Raw genomic sequence first — 22,508 nt, forward strand, 5'->3', positions numbered from 1 at the left:
CAAAGTAGTAAAAAACATTCATAGTACATATCAGGCAAGTGCAAGTTCTCAAAATATATAAGAATCTCTTACAATTTATGAATTTTTAAAAAGTGAATAAATGATTTGAAGAGATACTTCACAGAAGAAGTATGACCAATAAACACATGAAAAAATGCTCAGTATCACACTTTCAAATCACAGTCAACAAAGGATTTCTATGCAGAATATAATAAAAATCTTTCAAACTCACCAGTAAGAAAACAGAGTATAATTTAAAAACGGGCAAAAGAGTTGAAGAGATATATGGATTGCAAGTAAAGTACATGAAAATATGTTCAACATTAATTATTAATTATTAGCATTAGGGAAATTCAGATCAAAACCATGACGAAGAATGCCTCAGTGTGGCTCAGTCAGTTAAGCGTCTGCCTTTGGTTCAGGTGATGATTTCAGGGTCCTGGGATCAAGACCCACATTGGGCTCCCTGCTCAGCGGGGAGTCTGCTTCTCCCTCTCCCTCTGTCCGTCCCCTCCCCCGCTCAAGCTCGCGCTCTCTCTCTAATAAATAAATAAAATCTTTAAAAAAATATGATGAGACACCACTATACACCTATATGAAAGGCTAAAGTAAATAATATTTAAAATGTTGAGTGCTGATAAGAATGTGGAGCAACTGAAACTCTTACACACTGCTTGTAAGAATGCACAATAGTACAACCACTGGAATAAGTTTAGCAGTTTCATACAAAGATTAATGTACACTTATCATATTTTATAGAAGTCATTCACCTAGCTGTTTACTGAGAGAAATGAAAACTTATATTCCCAGGAAATCCTGTACACAAATGTTTATAGAAGCTCTATTCATAACCACCAAATTTCCTTCAACAAGTGAAAAGAATAAATGCTGACACAATGGAATTCTATCTGCAATAAAAACAAATGAAACTGGGGTGCCTGGGTGGCTCAGTGGGTTAAGCCTCTGCCTTCAGCTCAGGTCATGATCTCAGGGTCCCAGGATCCAGCCCCGTATCGGGCTCTCTGCTCAGCAGGGAGCCTGCTTCCTCCTTTCTCTCTCTGCCTGCCTCTCTGCCTACTTGTGATCTCTGTCTGTCAAATAAATAAATAAAATCTTTAAAACAAACAAAAAAAAAAACAAATGAAACTGTTGAGCTTACTACAACTTGAACAAATCTCGAATGCATTATGCTAAAGGAAGGGAGCCATTCTCAGAGGTACATGCTATATGATTCATTCATATAACATTTGCAAAAAAAAAATAAACCTTTAAACAGTCGTTACCCAGTACTAGCAATGGGCAAATAGTATAAATTCAAAGGGATAACACAAGGGCTTTTTGAAGGGTGATGGAACTGTTCTTCATCTTGACTGTGGTGGTGGTTACATGAACCTATCCACATGTTAAAATTAACACACTGTCTACCAAAAAAAGTCAATTCTTACTATATACAACTTTAAAAATAAAACTAAATATAACCAAGATAATTAGAAAATCCCCGTATGTTTGGAAATTCAGAAAATACTCTTATCAGCACCACGCTCTAACCAACTGAGCTAACCGGCCACCCTGAAGAAAATACTCTTAAATAGCAGTACGTCAAAGGAGATGTTGCAATGGGAATTAGAAATTCAGAAGTAAATAATAATGAAATATGGGATGTACTCTAAAGCTATGATTGGAGGAAAATTCATAACCTTAGATGAATATTTTAGAAAAGGAGAAAAATTCAAAACAAATGAATGGCCAAAAACAAGTATCACATTAAACTTAAAGAAATAAAAATCTAAAAAATTAAGAATTAAAAGAACAGTAAGAATTAATGGAAAACAATAAGAAGAATTATGGACAAAATAACACTAAAATTATACAAAGTCTTTTATGGCATAAAAATAAAAATATAATCTCTAACTCTTCAACTGGTAAATGGATAATTTGTGATAAATCCATAAAATGGAATACTACTTAGCATTATAAAGGAATAAACTGATACATGACCAGCCTAAATGTATCCCAGAAACATTGTGTTAAGTAAGAGAAGTCAGAAACAAAAGGCTACATACTGTATGATTCCATTTATATAATATTAAGAAAAGGTGAAACTTTTCAATTTGACAAGGGGTGGGAGTGGAGGAAGGAGACTGCATACAGAACACAGGGAAACGTTTTAGGGGACGGAAATACTCTGTATCTTGATTGTGATATATAACTGTCGTGTGACTGTTGAAACTCATAGAACTACACACCTAAGAAGTGAATTTTACTGGATGTAAATTATATCTCAAATATCTACTTTACGAAAAACCTAACATAGAAAAAAGACATTTGAAAATTCTAAAAATAGTATCAATGGTAAATATTTTAAGCAGATACTACTTTTTAACTCAGAAATACACATCTTGTGATACAATATCAGTGTAATATCTTGGGCTTAGGTTAAGCCATGACAACTTTTCAAATTAACTTTGCAGCTGCAAATTTACTGGACCTAACACTACTAATGGATGGATAACATATAAAGATCTTCATTTAAAGAGTAAATAATCAAATAGTTACTTATCAATTTGAGCGATTGTATATGGGTGTATACACAAAAGCACTACTCTTATTTGTCTAGATAGCTTTGAAAGATACAAACATTTTCCTTCTACTTATATCTTTCATTCTTGTGGTTGAGTGGGTTTAATTTCTAAATACTCACAATATAAGTTTTAACTCTGGCTTATTCCAAAGACATTACTTTTCAAAATTTGGTATCTACCAGTTTCTTTTTCTAATGTGTAATGGCATCCTTTATCTTTCTCAAGAAAAAGAAGCTAAGACTGCAACATTAAAACCAAACTGATTTTGTGATCAACTTCCAGGTGGCCTGTCACAGGCTGGCATATCCACAGAGGCCAAAGGCTGCCATTTCAAAACCTGCTCTAAGAGTTCAAAAAGAATTAAAACAGCAGCAGTCATTGTTATATTTCCGAAACTGCACTTGCTGTGTTAGTGATCATCACATATGAAATAGCATTTAGAAAGTGCTTTGTGTTTATACCCACAAGGTCCAATCTTTGAGATTGATTCCAATCTTCCTATAGTTATATATGCAATCTCAAAAACTAGGGACAATATCCTTAGCACTAAATGAAAAGCGTTAACCCCAATGACATCGTCTGGAGTTTTTATTTCAGAATATACTTTCAATATCTTGAAATCTAAGCTGTGTTAACAATACCTAGATGAATGGAATGTATTACAACTTACTCTGCTTTAGTGGAAAAGGGCACTCTGTAACTACATCATCCAAAAAGACATATGCTATTCCTATCATCTGGCTATACACACTCCATTTACCAGGGTATTAAGAACAGTTAAGCTAGCCTTGCAAAAACTGTCCTATAATATCACATTAGGATAAAAAAATAGATCCTCATACAGGTATCTATACCAATCTTTGCTGTTTAATCAAAGGAGGTTAAATTTCTGCTTTTCTACTTGTGCTGACCAAGATTTATCGAATATGTCAAGCATACATTGTGGTTTATACCAAACTATTTTGGAGATGTCACTCCAATGCTCACCAGACTGGGAAGAAAGCCTATGAGAAATGAATAAACTAGATTTTTTTAAAAAAAATATTGAACAGATTGTTTCTATTTGGAATAGCATCATTCATATCTGGGATACTCAAGGTGCTTTACAATGAGGTATAAATTAGAACTATAATGAGTACTTATAATCAACAGCTTAGCTTTTAGGGGAACTGCTTGTTTATTTAGGAAGAAAAGACTTGGCTGACGCTCCAAGTTTATTCCCTCTACATTTCTCTAACAATAGTGCAGGTTTTTTAGCTTACAAAGCCATACATAACCTAACTGAAGGCAAACACCAAGGCCTTCAGTAAAGGATCTCTGTGGAATTGTATACTTCAGTCTAGTCATTTGCCCTGTAACCATGTACCAAATCAACAGAGTAGGTGATACCAATTAGGATCCTGAAATAAATTAGATCAGGCATGAAGAGTCATCAATGATGACTGGAATTTTAATCAGTATTTAAAATATAAATTCTAGAAGTGACATTCAATTTTTTAAGCAACTGATGCTAAATGATATTCACTGTAACATAACTGGTAACATTATGTTATTTCTGTACATTAAGTACAGAAAAAGATAATGAGAATCGTGTAGACTTGGTAAAAAAAAATATAGTCTGGAGACTCTGATGGAGGTGATATATAGATGTGTGGGTACACATGCACATTTAAATAGGCATGGAGTGGTTTCTTATTTTTCTAATACTAAAAATGCAATTTTTGTTATTTTCAAATGCTTTAAAAGCTAGATTTTATTACCTAGAAAAACTTCTAAAACCATCTCTACAAATACCTCAGTACTTACTATGGTCCACTGTTGAATAAGACAGACAATGTATATAAAATCTGGCAATTACAAAATTTTGAAATTATGAAATTACAAAGCTCTCTATTCAGATTAGGTATAAATATATGAGCGCTAACTACAGGGCTATTTAGTATACTCATGAGGGGCAAAGACTACCTCATGAAGGAGGTGATGTCTAAAGTGAGCCTCAAAAGAGGAATGGAATTAGCAGGAGATGTGGAGGAAAACAAAAAGAGTATTTCAGGCTGAGAGAACAGACTTTCAAAAGACTCAAAAGTTAGAAAAAAGAGTAATAGTTGAGAAACTGGTAATCATAAGTATCGATGATTAAATTTGTGTTGTTAATAAAAAAAAAAACCATTTATTGAGATCCTACCCTATAGTATCAACTTTCTAACACATACTGCTTCTAATATTTACAGCTTTTTAATTATCATTATCTCCATTTTACAGAACATATTTAAGACTCAAAGAAAATAACTTGCCCTGTCAAGAAAAAATTTAAATAATTTGAGATGGTCAAAAATTACTAGGTATCTTGTCTAGGGTACCTTTCCAGTTATCTCCCCCTTTCTGCCTTTCCTTGCCTATTTTTAAATTTCAGATATTATAGATAATTGATAGCAATGCAAATGATTATTTTCCATAGATATGCAAATGGATTTTGTCCAGTGGAGTTGTCACTGATTTCCATCCTGCATGTGGAAAAGCCAGTTTTGACTCTATTAAACAATTTTGTGTCCCATAAATTCATATCTGCTCTTTGAATTCTCCTTGGAGCTATTGTAGTAACATCTCATGGTTCCCTCATTAATTAATGAGTTAAATAAAACCTTTGGCATATGTTCATGAGTATTTTTATGAGTCATGACTTTACCTTTTTAAAAAATTATCCTTTAATGGCTCCAAACTACAGTGAGTCAGGATTTGAAAGTTTGTGTGGATTCTGTTACAGTTTCAAAGATAAAGTTCCTTCCATTACATACAACTCACTATTTTCTCCTTTTATTCTTGAATATTAATGCTTACACAATTTTTTGTAATACCTCTTTTAAGGGTCTCACCAAATTTTTTATAGTCAATGTGATGAAACATACTAATAAATCCAGCATGAGGCTACTTCACTCTCACTAACTTCACATAACTGTAATTCCTGAGCCTCCTGTGGAATGAAAAATGAAAATAAAAATACCTTCTCTCATTCCAAGGCTTTTCACAGCCAGGCAACCACAAAAAGAAAGAATGAACCTACAATTTATGCCATTTAATGCTCTATCAGGCATAATTCAAGTCAAATCCCACTGGGGAAACTCTGGGATAATTAAAATGTACTGATATAATGAATAAGAGAAAGGTGGTGACCTAGGGGAGAACTTCTAAAACCCTCGCCTCCTGCTTTTGCTGATTATTCTTTTTGTTATGTTGGACTCCCTTTCTTGACCTCGTCTTTTTGAAAAAAATTATAGATTGTTTCTGTTGAACAAAACTAATACCTAGTGGCAAACCTACACAATGGAAATTGGGTGGTAAATTTTACTGCAATAAAAAATACCCAACAACATAAAGGGTCACTGTTACGGTATTCATTCAATTCACAAGGAAACTATAAGAAATTTAATTTAAAAAGGAAGAAAAATCTAGTGCACACATTTATATAAAAATGTATTTGTTGGGGCACCTGGGTGGCTCAGTGGGTTAAAGCCTCTGCCTTCGGCTCAGGTCATGATCTCAGGGTCCTGGGATCGAGCCCCAAATCGGGCTCTCTGCTCAGCAGGGAGCCTGCTTCCCTTCCTCTCTCTCTCTGCCTGCCTCTCTGCCTAGTTGTGACTTCTCTCTATCAAATAAATAAAATATTTAAAAAAAATGTATTTGTTTACCAGCTTAACAAAATTTGACAGTACGAAGCATCCTTTGCATGTTACAATGACATGTGTTAAAGGTATATCCTTCTGTTGAACTAAACATTTACCCTTCGCCACTGGTGAAAGGCAACAAGATCTCTTTACAAAGCCTCGTCTTTTTCAATAAATTTTGCATGAAAACATGTTATACTGGCACAAAGTTGCCTGCTGTCACATTCGAAGTGTGATAAATGTTTAATGAAAACAACACCACACAGCTTGGTGTCAGACAACAGCTATCACACAGCCCTGCTTTGATCCAAACAGACACTTAAAAGGAGTTCTAAGCACAGGCTGCACCACAGAACTCTATAACCTATATGCAAATAGAGGTAAATTAGCATAAATGACTTCCTGCTGCATAAAGAAATAAGAGGTAAGGAAAAATATGACAGCCTTTAAGAGTATGTAACTGCTGTCAAAACTCAGAGTCCAGCATTCCCAAATCACTTCGACATCTTTTGCCAAGCTCTAGGTAGGAAAAAGCTCATCAATAAAATCTTAGTGGATGAAACTCTAAAATTGAAGACTCTGGAACACTGCCAGGTCAAAGCCATAACCAAGATACATCTATAAGGTAGATTATTATATGGTACTATATTTCTTATACACGCTGCTTGTAATACTTCTAGTTTTTTTTTAAGTATTGTTATCCCCATTTTACAGAAGACTAAATTAAGGCTCAATGCGAATAACTTGTTCTGTAAAGGAGAAAACTGTAAATGATTGAAAATGAGCAAAATTATAATTTCTGCCAATTACTTTAACTTTCTCAGAATCTAAATACCTTAGCACACTTAAATGTGTATGTGTGTGTATTTCAGAATACTACATGTTCAAAGGCAGTAATTCCTATGAACAAAAAGTATATGCTGCTTCTCTTGATAAACTTTCAGTACTTTTAGTCTATAAAGACATACCTGAAATAGTTTGATACAAGTAACATAACTTCTAATTACACTCCATAGTAAACTTTTTTTTTAATTTTTTTTTTGTTTTTTTTTCTTTTTTACAGAGAGAGAGATTACAAGTAGGCAGAGCAGCAGCCAGAGAGGGGAGGAAGCAGGCTCCCTGCCAAGCAGAGAGCCCGATACGGGGCTCGATCCCAGGACCCTGAGATCATGACCTGAGCTGAAGGCAGAGGCTTAACCCACTGAGCCACCCAGGCACCCCCATAGTAAACTTTTTAATGAAAGATTTTATAAATAGGTAACATACAGGCCATGAAGCCCAATTTCACTGCTGTCCCAGTAGCTACGAATATATTTTCAGAAAGATTTAAAGACAACTGATGCAGTGGGAGTCATACTTCAGTATAAGAAATTCTGTTTAAACATATTCCCCTTCCATTACCCACCCAAAAGAACTGCTTCAGTTGTCCAGATACGAATTTCTATATCCACTGGGAAATACTTAACTCTCGCTAAAAGCACAAAGGTTTAAAAAGTTATATAAAGAAGAAAAGTATAAACTCAAGTGTTCAAGCAAAATATTCCAGAAATCTTGATTGGCATGTATCTGAAAACAACATCCATCTACTGAAAAGTCAATAAGGGGATGATAACTGAAAGCTTTTCATTGTACCACATCTAAAGGAGAATACGTTCAGGAATACTAAAGTAGATTCTTGATGAATCCCAAAGTTACTCAAATTAAGAAAGTATTTTACTAGGCAATAACCACTTTAAACCAAATTCTCCTGGCTGGTGATTTAAATCCTGATGGAAAAGAGATTTAAATCAAATCCATCCAAAGTCTACTTTTAAGGATGGTACTATGATTTAAAGTAAACAGTAGAATGTCACTGGTGGTACTGATGTATTTATTCACAACCAATCTTTTTTTTTTTTTTTTAAGATTTTATTTATTTATTTGTGAGAGAGAGACAGAGAGAGAGGGGATGAGCAGGGGACGAGCAGGGTGAGGGAGGGGCAGAGGGAGAAGCAGATTCCCTACTGAACAGGAAGTCCCATGCGGGGCTCAATCCCAGTACCCAGGGATCATGACCCGAGCCGAAGGCAGATGCTTAACCGACTGAGACACCAAGGTGTCCCCCCACAACCAATTTTTCAAAGAAATCTATAAAAGATATTTTGTTTTGTTTTGTTTTTAATACAATTTTTTTAAAGATTTTATTTATTTATTTGGCACACACAGAGAGAAATCACAAGTAGGCAGAGAGGCAGGCAGAGAAAGAGGGGGAAGCAGGCTCTCCACTGAGCAGAGAGCCTGATGCGGGACTAGATCCCCGAACCCTGAGATCATGACCTGAGCTGAAGGCAGAGGCTTAACCCACGGAGCCACCCAGGTGCCCTATGAAAGATATTTTATAATAGCCAAATATACTTGATGGAGTTTGATCAAATGTTGTTTGCTCAAGAAGACATAATATGAATATACTGAAGATTAAGGGGGGGGAGGTATAATGTTCACAATCATCAAACCAACCTGTAATTATGAGATCTCATGACAAGTTTCATATTTCTGATTTTTGACTCTCATTATCAGTGTGCTTAACAAAATAATGTTGTGTCCAACTTCAACCATAATAACTGCTATTAGTAAAATTTGTTGTCATATTTTAAAATATATTTCCATAAAATAAATACAAATATCTAATGATATGATAAATGTTTTAAGTTTTAAAAATTTTGGGGGGGAGCTAATCAAAACAAGAAAAATCTGTATCAATGTTTAAAAGTGAAATAGTTCTGAAAAACCAAATTTTATAAATTTAAGACATTAAAAATTAACATCATTAAACCATCTTCAAAAAAATCTAAGACAAGGCTCAGTTGGTGTCTTTCTTAAATTAATACTTTATACAGTGTTATAAGGAGATACCTTTTAGTCCCTGCAAACTCCTGATACCTTCCCAGCTTTTATTAGGCCTTCCTTATTCAGCAGTTTAATAAAATGAAAAGATCAATTTATAACACTATAAGACATAATCATTCAAGTGTTCCAGGAATTACAAGTACTATATTTAATTAGCTGATGTATTTATAATATTTTTCAGAATTATCTAATTTGGTATCTTTTTCCCTCAAAAGTTTAATAAAAAAACTCTTCTCTTTATTAGGCTTATTAAATTCTTGCACATTCCTTTCTCTCCTACTTTCATTTTTCCCAATTTGTAAAATAGTCCTTTCTCATTAATGTTCTTACTCTTCTTACTTTGTACTTTATATTCTATCAATTTTCATATAATACTGATATTTTCAAACTAGATTAAAAAAACAAACATTATTATACATAAAGAAGCAGAAGTACATGAGTTATCTTCTTTTATGTGGGGAAGCAGCTAGGTTATTTAGCATAACATAAGCTAAAATATTTGTTCTTGGGTTGCTCAACTGCCATTAACTAATATATAAGTCCTAATTATATAGTTTGTGATTTTTTCCCCTTTATCTCCACCCACTTTTCTCCGGTGAGGGAATGAAATCATTTGGCAAGAGACAACTAAGAAAATGACCATGAAATAAATTTAAGTAAGGGCTAGAAATTTTGTGGTTTTTATCAAATATAATTCTAAATAAACATATGAAATGCTGTTGTAGGAAAATATGTGAGAAAGAAGGAGAAAAGAAAGAACGAATCTTCTACTTATGACAGATTTCTGGCCTGATCAAAGGAAAATAAAGCACAGAAATTCAGTTCTCTTTAGGTATTTTCTAAGGAAGTTTAAGCAACAGCATATCACTTGATCTCAAACATTATATCTCATCATCAATGATTATGGATTACCATAGGAATGAGGATAATGTACTGTTAAGAGTCAAGATGCTATTATCAGGAAACATGAATTAGAAACCTAACACTACCATTTACTAGCTCTATGGATTACAAGTTTTCATTTATATGAAGAATAATAAAAGTTCCTATTTCATGAGACCGTTATGATAACTAAATAAGATAATGCATGTCAACTGCTTAGCAAAATTCCTGATACTTAGAAAATAGATTTAAAACATTGAACACTGACTATTATTATGTCCATGGTAAACAAAGCATTTTGCTCACACCTCATTATCATTATCCTACTTGCAAGTTCATCTGTTTCTCACTGCCTTTAGAATTAACTCCAAACTTAACTTAAAAGGTATTTCAATACACATTTCTCACCATTATTCCTCTTCAACTCTAAACCAAGCTTCATTAGACTTTAGTTCCTCAAATATGCCATTACCCCCTGCTTGCCTCTAAGTCTTTCCACATGAAGTTTATTTTGCATATAACATTCTTTCTCATCTCTTCCTTCAATGTATAAAGACCACTTCTGGGAGACCTTCCCTGACATGTTGACTAGTCTGGACCAAACAGCTTAATGTTCATGGAGATATCCTGCAACCACAATGTGTCAAGACTGAGGATGAAGGCCAAGATGCTGGGACTGGTCTGCTGGAAGGGTAAAAAGCACTCAGATCTGCTTAACTCTGAATTCTTTGTTCTATTAGCAATAAACATGCTCATGGGGGCACCTGGGTGGTACAGTCAGTTAAGCCTCCAACTCGTGGTTTTGGCTCAGGCTATGACTGCAGGGTCATGAAATCAAGCCCTGCATTGGGTTCTGTGCTGAGTGGAGTTTCTCTCTCCCTTGTGCCTTCCTCCCTGCTCTCTCTCTATATATATAAAATACATAAATTCCCCCCTCCCCAAAATGTGCTCAAGATTTAAGCCAGAAGCTACCAAACTACAATCTGTGGGCCAAATCTGCCACTTGCTCATTTTGTAAATAAAGTTTTATTGTGATACAGCCATATCACTCCTTTAACATTATCTATGGCTTTATGGCTGCCTTGGTGTTCAATAGTTGCAACAGAGACATATGGCCTAGCAAGCCTAAATTATTTGCTATCTAGCCCTTTACAAAGAAGTCTGCTATCTCTGGTTTAAGCTACTATTACTTAGGTTTTAATTAGGTCCAAAAGCATTCTAACTCATACACTTGTTTCCATAGCTCCTTAGTGAAACATTCATCTGATTTCCCTGTAATTACTTACGCCATCTTCCCTTCTATCTATGCTTATTTTGCTATCTGCATGAACTCTCCAAGTAGGACTGGCCTACTATTATGACCCTATTACCAACATAGTACTTCGCAAATAGAAGGCATTTAAATATTGTTGACTGAACAATGGAACGAATAAATGAATGAGTGTATCTGATCAATAACAATCAATATTCATTAACAACTAACATGTACATTAGGTACTCTATGTGATACAAGAGAATATAAGATATATTCTCTGCCCAATGGCTTAAAAAATCAGGTCTACGATATAAACACATAAGCTTCAAAAAAAAAATCAATTATTTCTGAAGCAAAACAGGGTACATCTGTATATATTTAATGCTATCATTAAATCTGTATGCTGACCCAAAGAAATCTCTTGATTTTAGATTGTACCAAAGGTAAGAATCTGGATGTCCTCGGCATTAACCAGAAGAGAGAATATTCTGATATAACACCATTCTATACTATGGTCCCATGGATAAACCCATGGATATTACCTAATCAAGTTACACAACACCTTTTTGACATTGGTTCCCAGAGCCCTTCAACTGACACCTCTTGTTTTGACCCTTTTCATCCCCTTTGTTAAGATTTAAAAAATAATGATGAATACAACATTATTACCTTGTAAATCTGTCATCCAGGATTCAGTACCTCAAACATAATCACCACTGAGTTTAACCTGTAAAGCTGGCCCAAACTTTCAAGATTGATATCACTGTATGAGACTCTTTCCTGAAATAACCCATCCTTCCTTTTTTAATCCATGGACTGATTTTTCTTACCTTTAAAATCTCCAAAATAATGTTTTACGTAGTATCAATTTTATACAACCGTGTAATTATTCTGCTGAGGTGGAAAGCAAAAATTTAATGGCTACCAGAAAGCATAGTCACTCTTCTCATAGCCAAGTAACATCTAAAGTGCAAACCAAAAGAAAAGGAAAAAAGGAACATGGAGTAAGGTACTTCCTTGATTGACATAATTTATTCATCCTCTTGGTTCATATTTTCCAGTCTCAAAAAACTACTCTCTATCCTCTGTTCAAATCTATCATCCTCCTGACTTTCTCCCTCTCTCAACAGATTTCTCTCGTATCTTCTCTGATCTTAATTCCACTCTACCCCTATAGCTAACTCAGCCTCCCTATCCTTATGGCCAGATATCTGACCCCATTTCCTCTCCTCTAACATCCAACAATCCTTAAAACTAGAAAAAGACAGAACTCAGAATTTTGCGGGACCACAATTGCTCTGTATGCATTAAAAGTTGTGAAGTGATTAGGAAAAAGAAAGTCCTATAATACTATCCTCTTCCAAAATCTACCACAAATTTATCATTTCAAAGAATCTGGAAGGTTGATATAATATCACTGAAACCTGGAAATAAAAAATAAACACACAGACAACTGTGAAAAAGAAAAGAATGAGAGATGAGTTCCATATCCTTTAATAAATTTAATTCTTCAGAGAATCAAGATCTCAAGGAACTACGTTTAAGATCCTGACAAGCTCTTTGATTTAACACTGAAAACTGATACATTAGAGATAAACACTTTTGTACTAAAGTATTACAGTGAGTATATATGGAGTGTTAAAAGACTCACAAAGGGGGATAAATTCTAAGATGTTCTACCTCATATAATAAAAGGGCCCAATGTCAGTTTTGGATAAAACAAATAAGAAGCCATAATTCAAACTACAAACCAAGATTTTGTTTCATTTTAACATTTTCTAATATAAGAAATAGTTATAAATGGATTTCAACCTCCAACTGGACAAAGTTGGACTGTTTCAATATCAATTCCAGAAAAAATAAATTCTGGGTCTCACACACACATATGTTCACTCTAACAGACACACAAACACACCATTAACACTGGTCAAGTCTCATTCTATATAGAAAGAGGTCTAACCAGGAATCACATGGTTCCTTACCTTTGTTTCACCTTTACCCTTTTCCCCTAACAGCTTTACAATAAATTAATAGACATTTTTAATCATGAACTAGTCTTTAAATTTTAAAATCATATTCATGATAAGGAAACTGATTGTGGAACTTTCCTAAAGAATTATGTAAATTTTCCTTTATTGACATACAAAGCTTTGATACTGCCATTTATTTTGTGTTTCTAAAGTTTGTTATATGTCTTAAATGAAAACAGGAATCAAGGAAGCACAGTAAAAATCTGAGATAACTATTTTGATTTATCCTTTCTTATTTATCTAATGTATTTTCCTCTTCTGCCAATCTAAGAAAAATCTCAGAGAATGAAAATTCACTTTGAATATTGCCATGGAATCACTGAGTCATTGCTACTTAAGATTTGTTTCAACTCACCCCCGTTTGATGTTGTGTAATTCCTTGTCCTTGCATTTATCCTTCTCTTTTTCTCTTTTTTCCTTTTCTCTGCCTTTACGTCGTTCTCTTTCCCGAGATCGACTACGGGTTCTTCGGTGACTGGACCTTTCACTGCTTCGACTGTGGGACCGTGGACGAGGTCTTGACCTGGATCTATATTAAGCAGATTTTATTACATTGATTTAGTGTAATTTTGTATTATGAAATGCAAATATTCTTAGAAACGATGTAAAAGGATTTAGTTTTTAGTTATATATAAATAATTGTGTGAAATACACCATCTGTATAGGGCCCTTTATGAATAATATTAATAAATTTTATTTTATTAATTTATTAATATTAACATTTATTAATAAATTAATAAATATGTTTAGGTTTAGTCAAAAATGTCTGCAAGTATAAGTCTTAAAGGTTCAAATCGAGTCTTGATTATTCAAGTCTCCTCAAATATTATAACAAATCTAAATATTCTTAGAAACGATGTAAAAGGATTTAGTTTTTAGTTATATATAAATAATTGTATGACATTAAGTTCTAAAGTAAGTTCTTCAGGCTGAAGAAAATGATGAGGGATGAAAACTTGGGATCTTTAGGAAAGAATGAAGACCACTGGAAATGGTAATGGAATGGTAAATCTATGGGGAAATATAAAAAAACTACTTCCTTTAGTTTATTTAAAATACATGTATGTGTTTGGGTGCCTGGGTGGCTCAGTCATTACGTGTGTGACTCTCAATCTCATTTCAGGTCTTGAGCTCAGGGTCCTGAATTCAAGCCCTGCATTGGGCTACACATCAGGCATGGAGCCTACTTAAAAAATATGTGTGTGTATGTGTGTGTGTATGCACGCTTAAAGGAAAAATTATAACGTTTCATTATAGAGTTTATAATGAAGATAGATATAATAGATATACTCTCTATAAAATGAACTATGTGGCATGTAAATGGAGACCCATACAGTTATAAGGTTTCTACACTTCACATGAATGGTGAAATAGTAACTCTAAGTACACTGAAATATTAAGGGGGTATATGTAATCCTTAGAGCAGCCACTCATAGAAAAAAAAAGAAGAGAAGAAATGCAAATATGTATAGCCAAAAAGCCAAAGGATAATAAGCTAAACAGGAATTCTTAAAAATATTCATTAATCCAAAAGGAGGCTAGAAAAGAAGTATAAAAAATAAAATCAGAGGGATAAACATAAAATTTTAAAATAAAATAAATATTATAGAAAATATTGTGTATATAAAATACATAAAACAAATAAAATACATTGAAGTATACATATAAAATACATAATATAGATATATATCAGATGGTAGACTTAAATCCAAATATATCAATAAATATCTTCAATATTAACAGAATCAATACTTCAATTAAAAAGAGCTTGTCCTGGGGTGCCTGGGTGGCTTAGTTGGTTAGGAGTCTGTCTCTTGATTTCTGCTCAGTCATGATCTCAGGTTCATGAGATGAGCCCCGAGTTGGACTCTGTGCTGGGAGTGCAGCCTGCTTAAGATTTTCTCTCCCTCTCCCTCTCCCTTTGCCCACCCCTTTACTTTCTCTCTTTGAAAAAAAAAAAAAAATGCTTGTCCAAATGAATCAAAAGGCAACACACAACTACATGCTATCTACAAGATATTTACTTTAAATATACAGACACAGGTTGAAAGTAAATGGCTAAAAATAAATATATCATGCAAACAGTAAGCACAGGAAGGGTAGAATGAATATATTGATATCAGATAAATTTGACTTGAGAAACTAAAAGTATCACCAAAAAAAAAAAAAAAAAACAATAAAATGGATACTTCATCATGATCCAAGGATCAATTCATAAGTAGAAATCATATAAAATATTTATCTGACCATAAGAGAATTAAACTAGAGCTTAATAACAATAAAATGTCTAGAAAAAATACAGAGAAATTAAATATTCTTCTAAATAATTCATTAGAAATCACAAGAAAAATTAGAAAATATTTTGAACTGAATGACAGTCAAAATACAACATAGGAAAATTTGTAAGATGAACTAAAAGCAATGTTTAGAGGTAATCTTACAGCTGTAAATGTTTATATTAAAAAAGAAAGGTCTAAACTCAAGTAACTTTTCATCTTAAGATGCTAGAAAAAGAAGAGCAAAAAGTAAACCCAAATTAGGTAGAAGGAAGGAAACATTAAGGAGCAAAAATCAATAGACTAGAAAGCAATAATGAAAAAAAGCCAAAATCTAGTTCTCTGAGAATACCAACATATTTGATAAATCCCTAGCTAGACTAAACAAGCAAAAAAGAAAGAGGAAACACAAATTACTCTCCCAAAAGATGATAGAGAGATTGCATAAATGAGACCTGGGCATTTAGGACATATGTAGGTCTTGAAGAGAATTACATGGGTTGCAATGATAAGTAATGCCTATCTCCTTTTATCCCTAACAGGTTTATTCAGTGAATGAAGAGCAGTATTATCCAATAAGGACACACAGTTTTTAATATATGATTTTGAGAAATTACAATATTTCTTGCTGTGATAAAAACATGGGTTTATTATCCTAATTTATAAAAATTAAAATTCTATCATTTTCTCTTTAAGTTTGATTGCTCCCTCTCTTAATTTTGACACAGGACTTCTTTCCATATAAAGTTTTAATTTATCCTGACAATTTATTTACCCCACAAATGTTAGTTAATTCATTTCTAATTAATTTATTATATGTTAATATACAGGAATTTTAGCAGATTATTCTAAAATCTTTGAATAATAATCATATACAATTTAAAGTTTTCTAGTAGAAGAAAGTAATAATAAAAATGGAGAGGGGCCCTTTTTGTGACAGCCTCAGTCACTATACATATATATTTTATGTATATACATAGAGTATATTATTTTAACTTGTTCTACATTGTTCAGGACCAAAATATGATTCTTGTAATTAGTTTTCATTTAACTAGTGAAAATGCAGAGTACAAAAGATGAGTTAACATAAGTTTAAACTCTAACAATAAAACTAAGTTTCTTTTTTTTTTTTAAGATTTTATTTATTTACTTGACAGACAGAGATCAGAATTCAGCAGAAGAGGCAGGCAGAGAGAGAGGAGGAAGCAGGCTGAGCAGAGAGCCTGATGCGGGGCTCAATCCCAGGACCCTGGGATCATGACCTGAGCCGAAGGCAGAGGCTTTAACCCACTGAGCCACCCAGGCGCCCCAAGTTTCTCTTTTTTAATGAATCTTTAATGTAAGCTCATTTCTTGGTGGTTTGCCTTTTTGTCAAAAAATGCAGTTTGACAAAAATGTACAACCATTTGTGGATTACAAAGGTGGTGGATCTGGGTAAAAATCATGTTTTTGTTTTTGTTTTTACTGTACCTTAAAAAACAGATGTATCTGTTATTAATATACCCAAAGTTATACAAGTATGAATTTAAAAAAAAATAAAGGATTTCTTATATAGTGGTGTCCTCTAACAAATTATTTCCTCTCTGGGCATCTGTTTCCTTATCTACAAAAGGGGAATAATAACTACCTTTCAGGGTTACGTAACTGAATTGTGAGATAGCAGACAAGTGATTTAGAAGCAGGCAGGCACCGACAAAGACATAACTGAGGGATGTGCTAATATGAATGAATGAGTAAAATCTGAATTGGAAGCATACTAAGTATGTTTCCCTCATGCTATAGCTAATCCAGTAAAGAGCAGCATTTTGATTTTGATAGACCTTTAAAATCCTAAGGCTGTTATAAGGATTACTCAAGTCTCAATATACTTCTTTTTTAAAGGAAGGTAAGTAACAATAACCTTGGCCAACAATCCATGTTTTCTCCACAGGAAACCCACAGCAGCCAAATACCTGATCTTCCCAGATTACTATTAACAAGAAAATCACATCACTTATCATACAAGCCTCTGAAGAATAAAAGGGGATGTTTTTGAGAGTTAAGAAGGGCGCAGTAACATAAAGACAACAGGCCGAAATTGGCACTGTCCCAGAAAAACAAGAAAGTAGGATTACTCCATCACCATCACAGCAAAGCCAGATATTACAGTTAGAGGCATTCTACCAATTACTATCTGCCCACTCTCCCATAGCACTTACATTGCAAATCTCTCGTCCTCCCAAAATCCCCAGTTCATAAAAAACACACAATTATCTCCCAACTCATCTCATGGTTATCCCTAGCACAAAGATTCCATTGTAGAAAACCTACGACTGCCATTCTCCAAAAACCTTGCTCATTATTTACCATATGTGAAAATATGCAACCAATGCCATTTTGGAAGATTTTCCTATAAATGTTGCTGATGTGGCTCAAAGAACTATGATAGTAACAGCAGATCTATAAATTAAGCTATCTATAATATCAAATTTAAAGAAAGTAACAAGTTTTAAAATACCACAGTATGCAATATAAGCTATGAGGCTTTTCTCTTCTGATGTCTTAATGTTTGTTATTTTAATTCTCATATTGCAGGCCTCGTAATTTTGCTTATAGGCTATAAGAAGCAAAAAATGACTCCAGAGAGAATACATGGGGAAAAGATAAGTCCAAAACACAGGCAAAATAACATTATTAAAGGCTGTTTAAAAGGACCACAAAATCAAAGATTTAAAGTGAATTAAGCTGCTAACTTTTTAGTTGTTACGAGAATTACTTTATGTAATTTTGAGTAAAATGCATATCTTAGACATACGAACAACTCCATTTACTTTACTAACTTAAACTGTATATTTGAAGGATCACCCATCAAGAAGAAAGTAACAGAACACAGTAAAGAGATTTCCTACCCTGACCAAACAAACAAAAAAGTTAAAGAAACTACACTAAAATTTAAGATGTTATTTGTCCCTTATTCCTTAAATAAATACGCTTCTGATAAATCACTCTAAAAGTCTCTAGAGTGCCATAACCAAAATGGAGATATATTATAAAGCAAAGAAACATTTGATAAAAAATGTGGCACTCTAGAACACACAATATATAAGCAATAAATGGACAGCAAGATGTCCTATTATACCAGATAAATGCTTTCAATATCTACAGAATAGAACAATCACCATAACATCCCTACATAAAATGAATTACTGCCCTCAAAAACCAATATGTCAAGTTTCTTAATTGGCTAATAAGTTCTAAACACATGTAATCAAAACAAATATCCTAATATTTTATCTTTCAAAAAAAATAACTACAATACTTCAAGTAGTCTCTTAAGTAGAGTTCTGTAAATAAAGACTATATTTACCATAAAGTAAAACTATACTTAAATTTTAAAATTATACATTGAATAAATTAACATGAATTCCATGTCAGGATGACATTTTGAGCAAGGACATCTACTTTCACACCCAAATGAAATCTAACTAAAACCATAACCACAAGGGGAATTTTTTTTTAAAGGATGTACACTCTAGCAAAGAAATATACTATGAAAAGGGAAGTGTCCACTGGTGGCTGAGGGCTCCATAAAATAAGATGTCATGGAAAGATCTGAAAACAAACTTAATTTTTCCCATAAAGTTCCCTATTTATTAGATAAATTCCATTTCACTGTATTAATAAAGTACAGTGCCACTCAGGAAACCTTGTAAGTCACCTAAAACCTTCAGTCCATTCACAGAATTGCCTATTACTGCTGATTCAGGAAAATTCTGCACATTATCATGAAAAACTACAACAAAAGGAATCAACATCCATACAAAGCAACTACAGTTGAGCCTTGAACACAAGTCTGAACTGTGCGGGACCACTTATATGCAGATTTTTTTCAACAGATGCAGTACAGTACTGTAAATGTATTTTCCTTATGATTGTCTTAATATTTTCTTTTCTCTAGCTTACTTTATTATATGAATACAGTATATAACATACAAAACATGCACTAACCAATTGTTTATGTTACAGTAAGGCTTCTGATCAACAGTAGGATATTAGTAGTTAAGTTTCTAGGGAGTCAAAAATTATATGTGGATTTTTAACTGCATGGTGGATTGCCACCCCAAGAGTCAACAATACTAAAAAAAAAAAAAAAAAAAGTTAGACTAAAATATGTCCCACAAAAATACCCAAGAAGCAGAGGAGACTATAATATTCCAACATTAAATATAGCATAGAACAGGGCGCCTGGGTGGCTCAGTAGGTTAAGCCTCTGCCCTCAGCTCAGGTCATGATCCCAGGGTCCTGGGATCGAGCCCCACATCGGGGTCTCTGCTCAGCGGGGAGCCTGCTTCCCCCTCTCTCTCTGCCTACTTGTAATCTCTCTCTCTCTGTCAAATAAATAAATAAAAATCTTTAAAAAAATAAATAAATATAGCATAGAATAAGAGACACAGTATTAGTGATAAAGATTCAAGAAAAAGAAAAATTCCAAAAAATAAAAGTAGCAAAAACAATCAGAAAAAAGTAATAGAAAGAAGAGGTAGACAATGAACATCCAACTTAACTGAGGCTACAGAAATAGGAAAAAAAAAGATAACAGAACTAACATTCACTTTTAGTTCCAAGAACACTTTTGGAACTAAAAGAATCTATATGTAGAAAGGGTCCACTGTGTATCTGGGGAAATGGATTAACCATAGTCAACTCTTGAGTTATACCCTGATGAAGTTACTGCATATTTACAATAAAGAAAAAAAGAATACTCTGATTAAGTCACTAACAATGAAAGAAAGTCACACTGGCAACAACCTTCTCAAATGTAAGATAAATAGGAAAACAATGGTTTTAATTTTCCCTGAGGAGCTCAAAGGGGGAAAAGTGTATTCACAATGTTATATCTAGTCAAGTTATCCTTCAAGTATCAAAGCTACAGAAAAAAAGTGATAAAAGTACTGATTTATGTTAGACTCTAATATTAAAGTCAAGGACATGCTACAATTTTCAGGTTAAGAACTAAAGTAAATTAAAAGAATGTAAGCTAAAAGCTAATAAGAAAATGCAATAACATTAAACCAAAGAAGGTGAGAAGGGGGAAAAAGTAAATGGATTGGAACAAACAGAAAACAAAGAAGAGAGATTTAAATCCAAATATGACAGTAACCAATAAACAGACTAAATAGCTCAACTGAAAGAAAAAGGCTGTCAGATTGAAAAAAGCAAATTACAGACAGCTTTCAAAATGAAAACATTAAATATAAAACAAAGCATGAAAGTAAAAGTATGAGAACAAATATACTGCAGCACTAAAAAAAGAGAAACAATGAGATTACATCAATATCAACAGATTTCAACATAAGAAATATTTGTAGAAATAGAGACATTTCACAATGACAAGTTCACTCCAAAAAGAATACAAAACAATTCTGAACTTGCAAATCTACTATCGGGATTTGTCTGTGAGTTCTCTCAGTACTAATAAGCAAGTGTTAAAAGGGAGGAAAAAGGTTAAGATATAGAAGATTTTAACAAATGATAGCTAAATTCACTTATTTAACTGCATCCCAAGACTGAAATATTCATTCTAAACAGGTATGTCTGCTATATTTCCTAAAATAAATCTATGATGTACCATAAAGCTAATCTCAATACATTTCAAAAATTGAATGGTGTTCAGGTGCGCCTGCTGGCTCATCGGTACAGCATGTGACTCTTGATCTCAGGGTTGTGAGTTTGAGCACCACAATAAATATAGACATCACTGAAAAATAAAATCTATTTTTCGTTAAAAGATTTTATTTATTTATTTGACAGAGACACAGTGAGAGAAGGAACACAAACAGGGGAAGTGGAAGAGGGAGAAGCAGGCCTCCCACTGAGCAGGGAGCTAGCTGGCTGTGGGGCCTTGCGATCATGACCTGAGTAGAAGGCAGACGTTTAACAACTGAGCCACCCAGGCACTCCCAAAAATAAAATCTTTAAAAAAAAAAAAAATGAAAGAAGTTCAGATTATGTTCTTCGATTACAGTGAAATTAAGCAAGAAAAAAACAAGACAACTAGAAAAACCTCTAAATGTTTGTAAATAATTTTTTCAACATAAACCATGGGAAAGATGAAATTACAGTGGATATTTTTTAAATATTCGAACTGAATAAAAACTAAAATATGGCATATCAAAATATGTAGGCTAACTGAAACGCAGTAAAGATAAAAATTCATAGCATTAAAAACACATCAGAAAATAATAAAGCTAAAGTAAATAATATAAGCAGTTATTTCAAAGAGTTAGGAAAAAACCAGACAATTATACTCAAGATAAGTAAAAATAAAAGCAAAAGTTAATGAACTAGAAGGACAGTTGATTTTTTAAAAAAACTGATAAAGTTGATAAACTCTCCGTGGAAATGACAAAAAAAAAAAAACAAATAGAGAAATCACAAATAAAATAATATTACAGTTAAGTGATCTTTCTCACACAGGAATGTTAAAAACTATGGGAACAGCCATCTCACCACACACAATTAGAAAAGCAGGCAAAATGTATGAAACAACTATTTCAGACACTGAACAATAAGGTAGCACAAAACTGTAATTCCCCAAGAAAAGGGAAACAAATAAGGGAACCCTAGGATTGCCTGCCACCCCTTACTGCCTTGAGGAAGTTTCCAAGCCACAAAGCAAGCGGAGGGAACCCAAACAGAACTCTGAAGATTGGTTGACTTAAAGAGATACAGAAGACCTTCAAGGAGGCCAAGGTGGCTAGAAATTTTTAAGGCCTTAGAAGGAAGTGGGACAGAGAAAGAGGGATCCAGAAACCTGCAGTGGGCTCCCCTAGATCTTCTGACAAGTTCTAATCTGTAGATACATGAGGTGAAATTCCATGGGACAAGGGAAAAATACAGTGGAAAGCAACAGAAATCCTGAATAGCATGAGGGGGAAGAAATAGTGTTCCACCAG

The 22,508-nt window shown here is 33.5% G+C and overlaps 1 protein-coding gene across 2 annotated transcripts in view; it reads right to left on the reverse strand.

The window, feature by feature from the left end:
• RSRC1 (arginine and serine rich coiled-coil 1) overlaps positions 1 to 22,508 on the reverse strand; it is a 428,947-nt gene that overhangs the window by 303,521 nt on the left and 102,918 nt on the right. For both annotated transcript variants that reach the window (XM_046001270.1, XM_046001269.1), the window contains exon 4: positions 13,653 to 13,826. In XM_046001270.1, coding sequence (XP_045857226.1) covers positions 13,653 to 13,826 — 174 coding nt within the window. The remainder of the gene's footprint in view (positions 1 to 13,652; positions 13,827 to 22,508) is intronic.

The sequence above is a fragment of the Meles meles genome, chromosome 4 (genome assembly GCF_922984935.1).
Source record: "Meles meles chromosome 4, mMelMel3.1 paternal haplotype, whole genome shotgun sequence".
In the NCBI taxonomy this organism is placed as follows: domain Eukaryota; kingdom Metazoa; phylum Chordata; class Mammalia; order Carnivora; family Mustelidae; genus Meles; species Meles meles.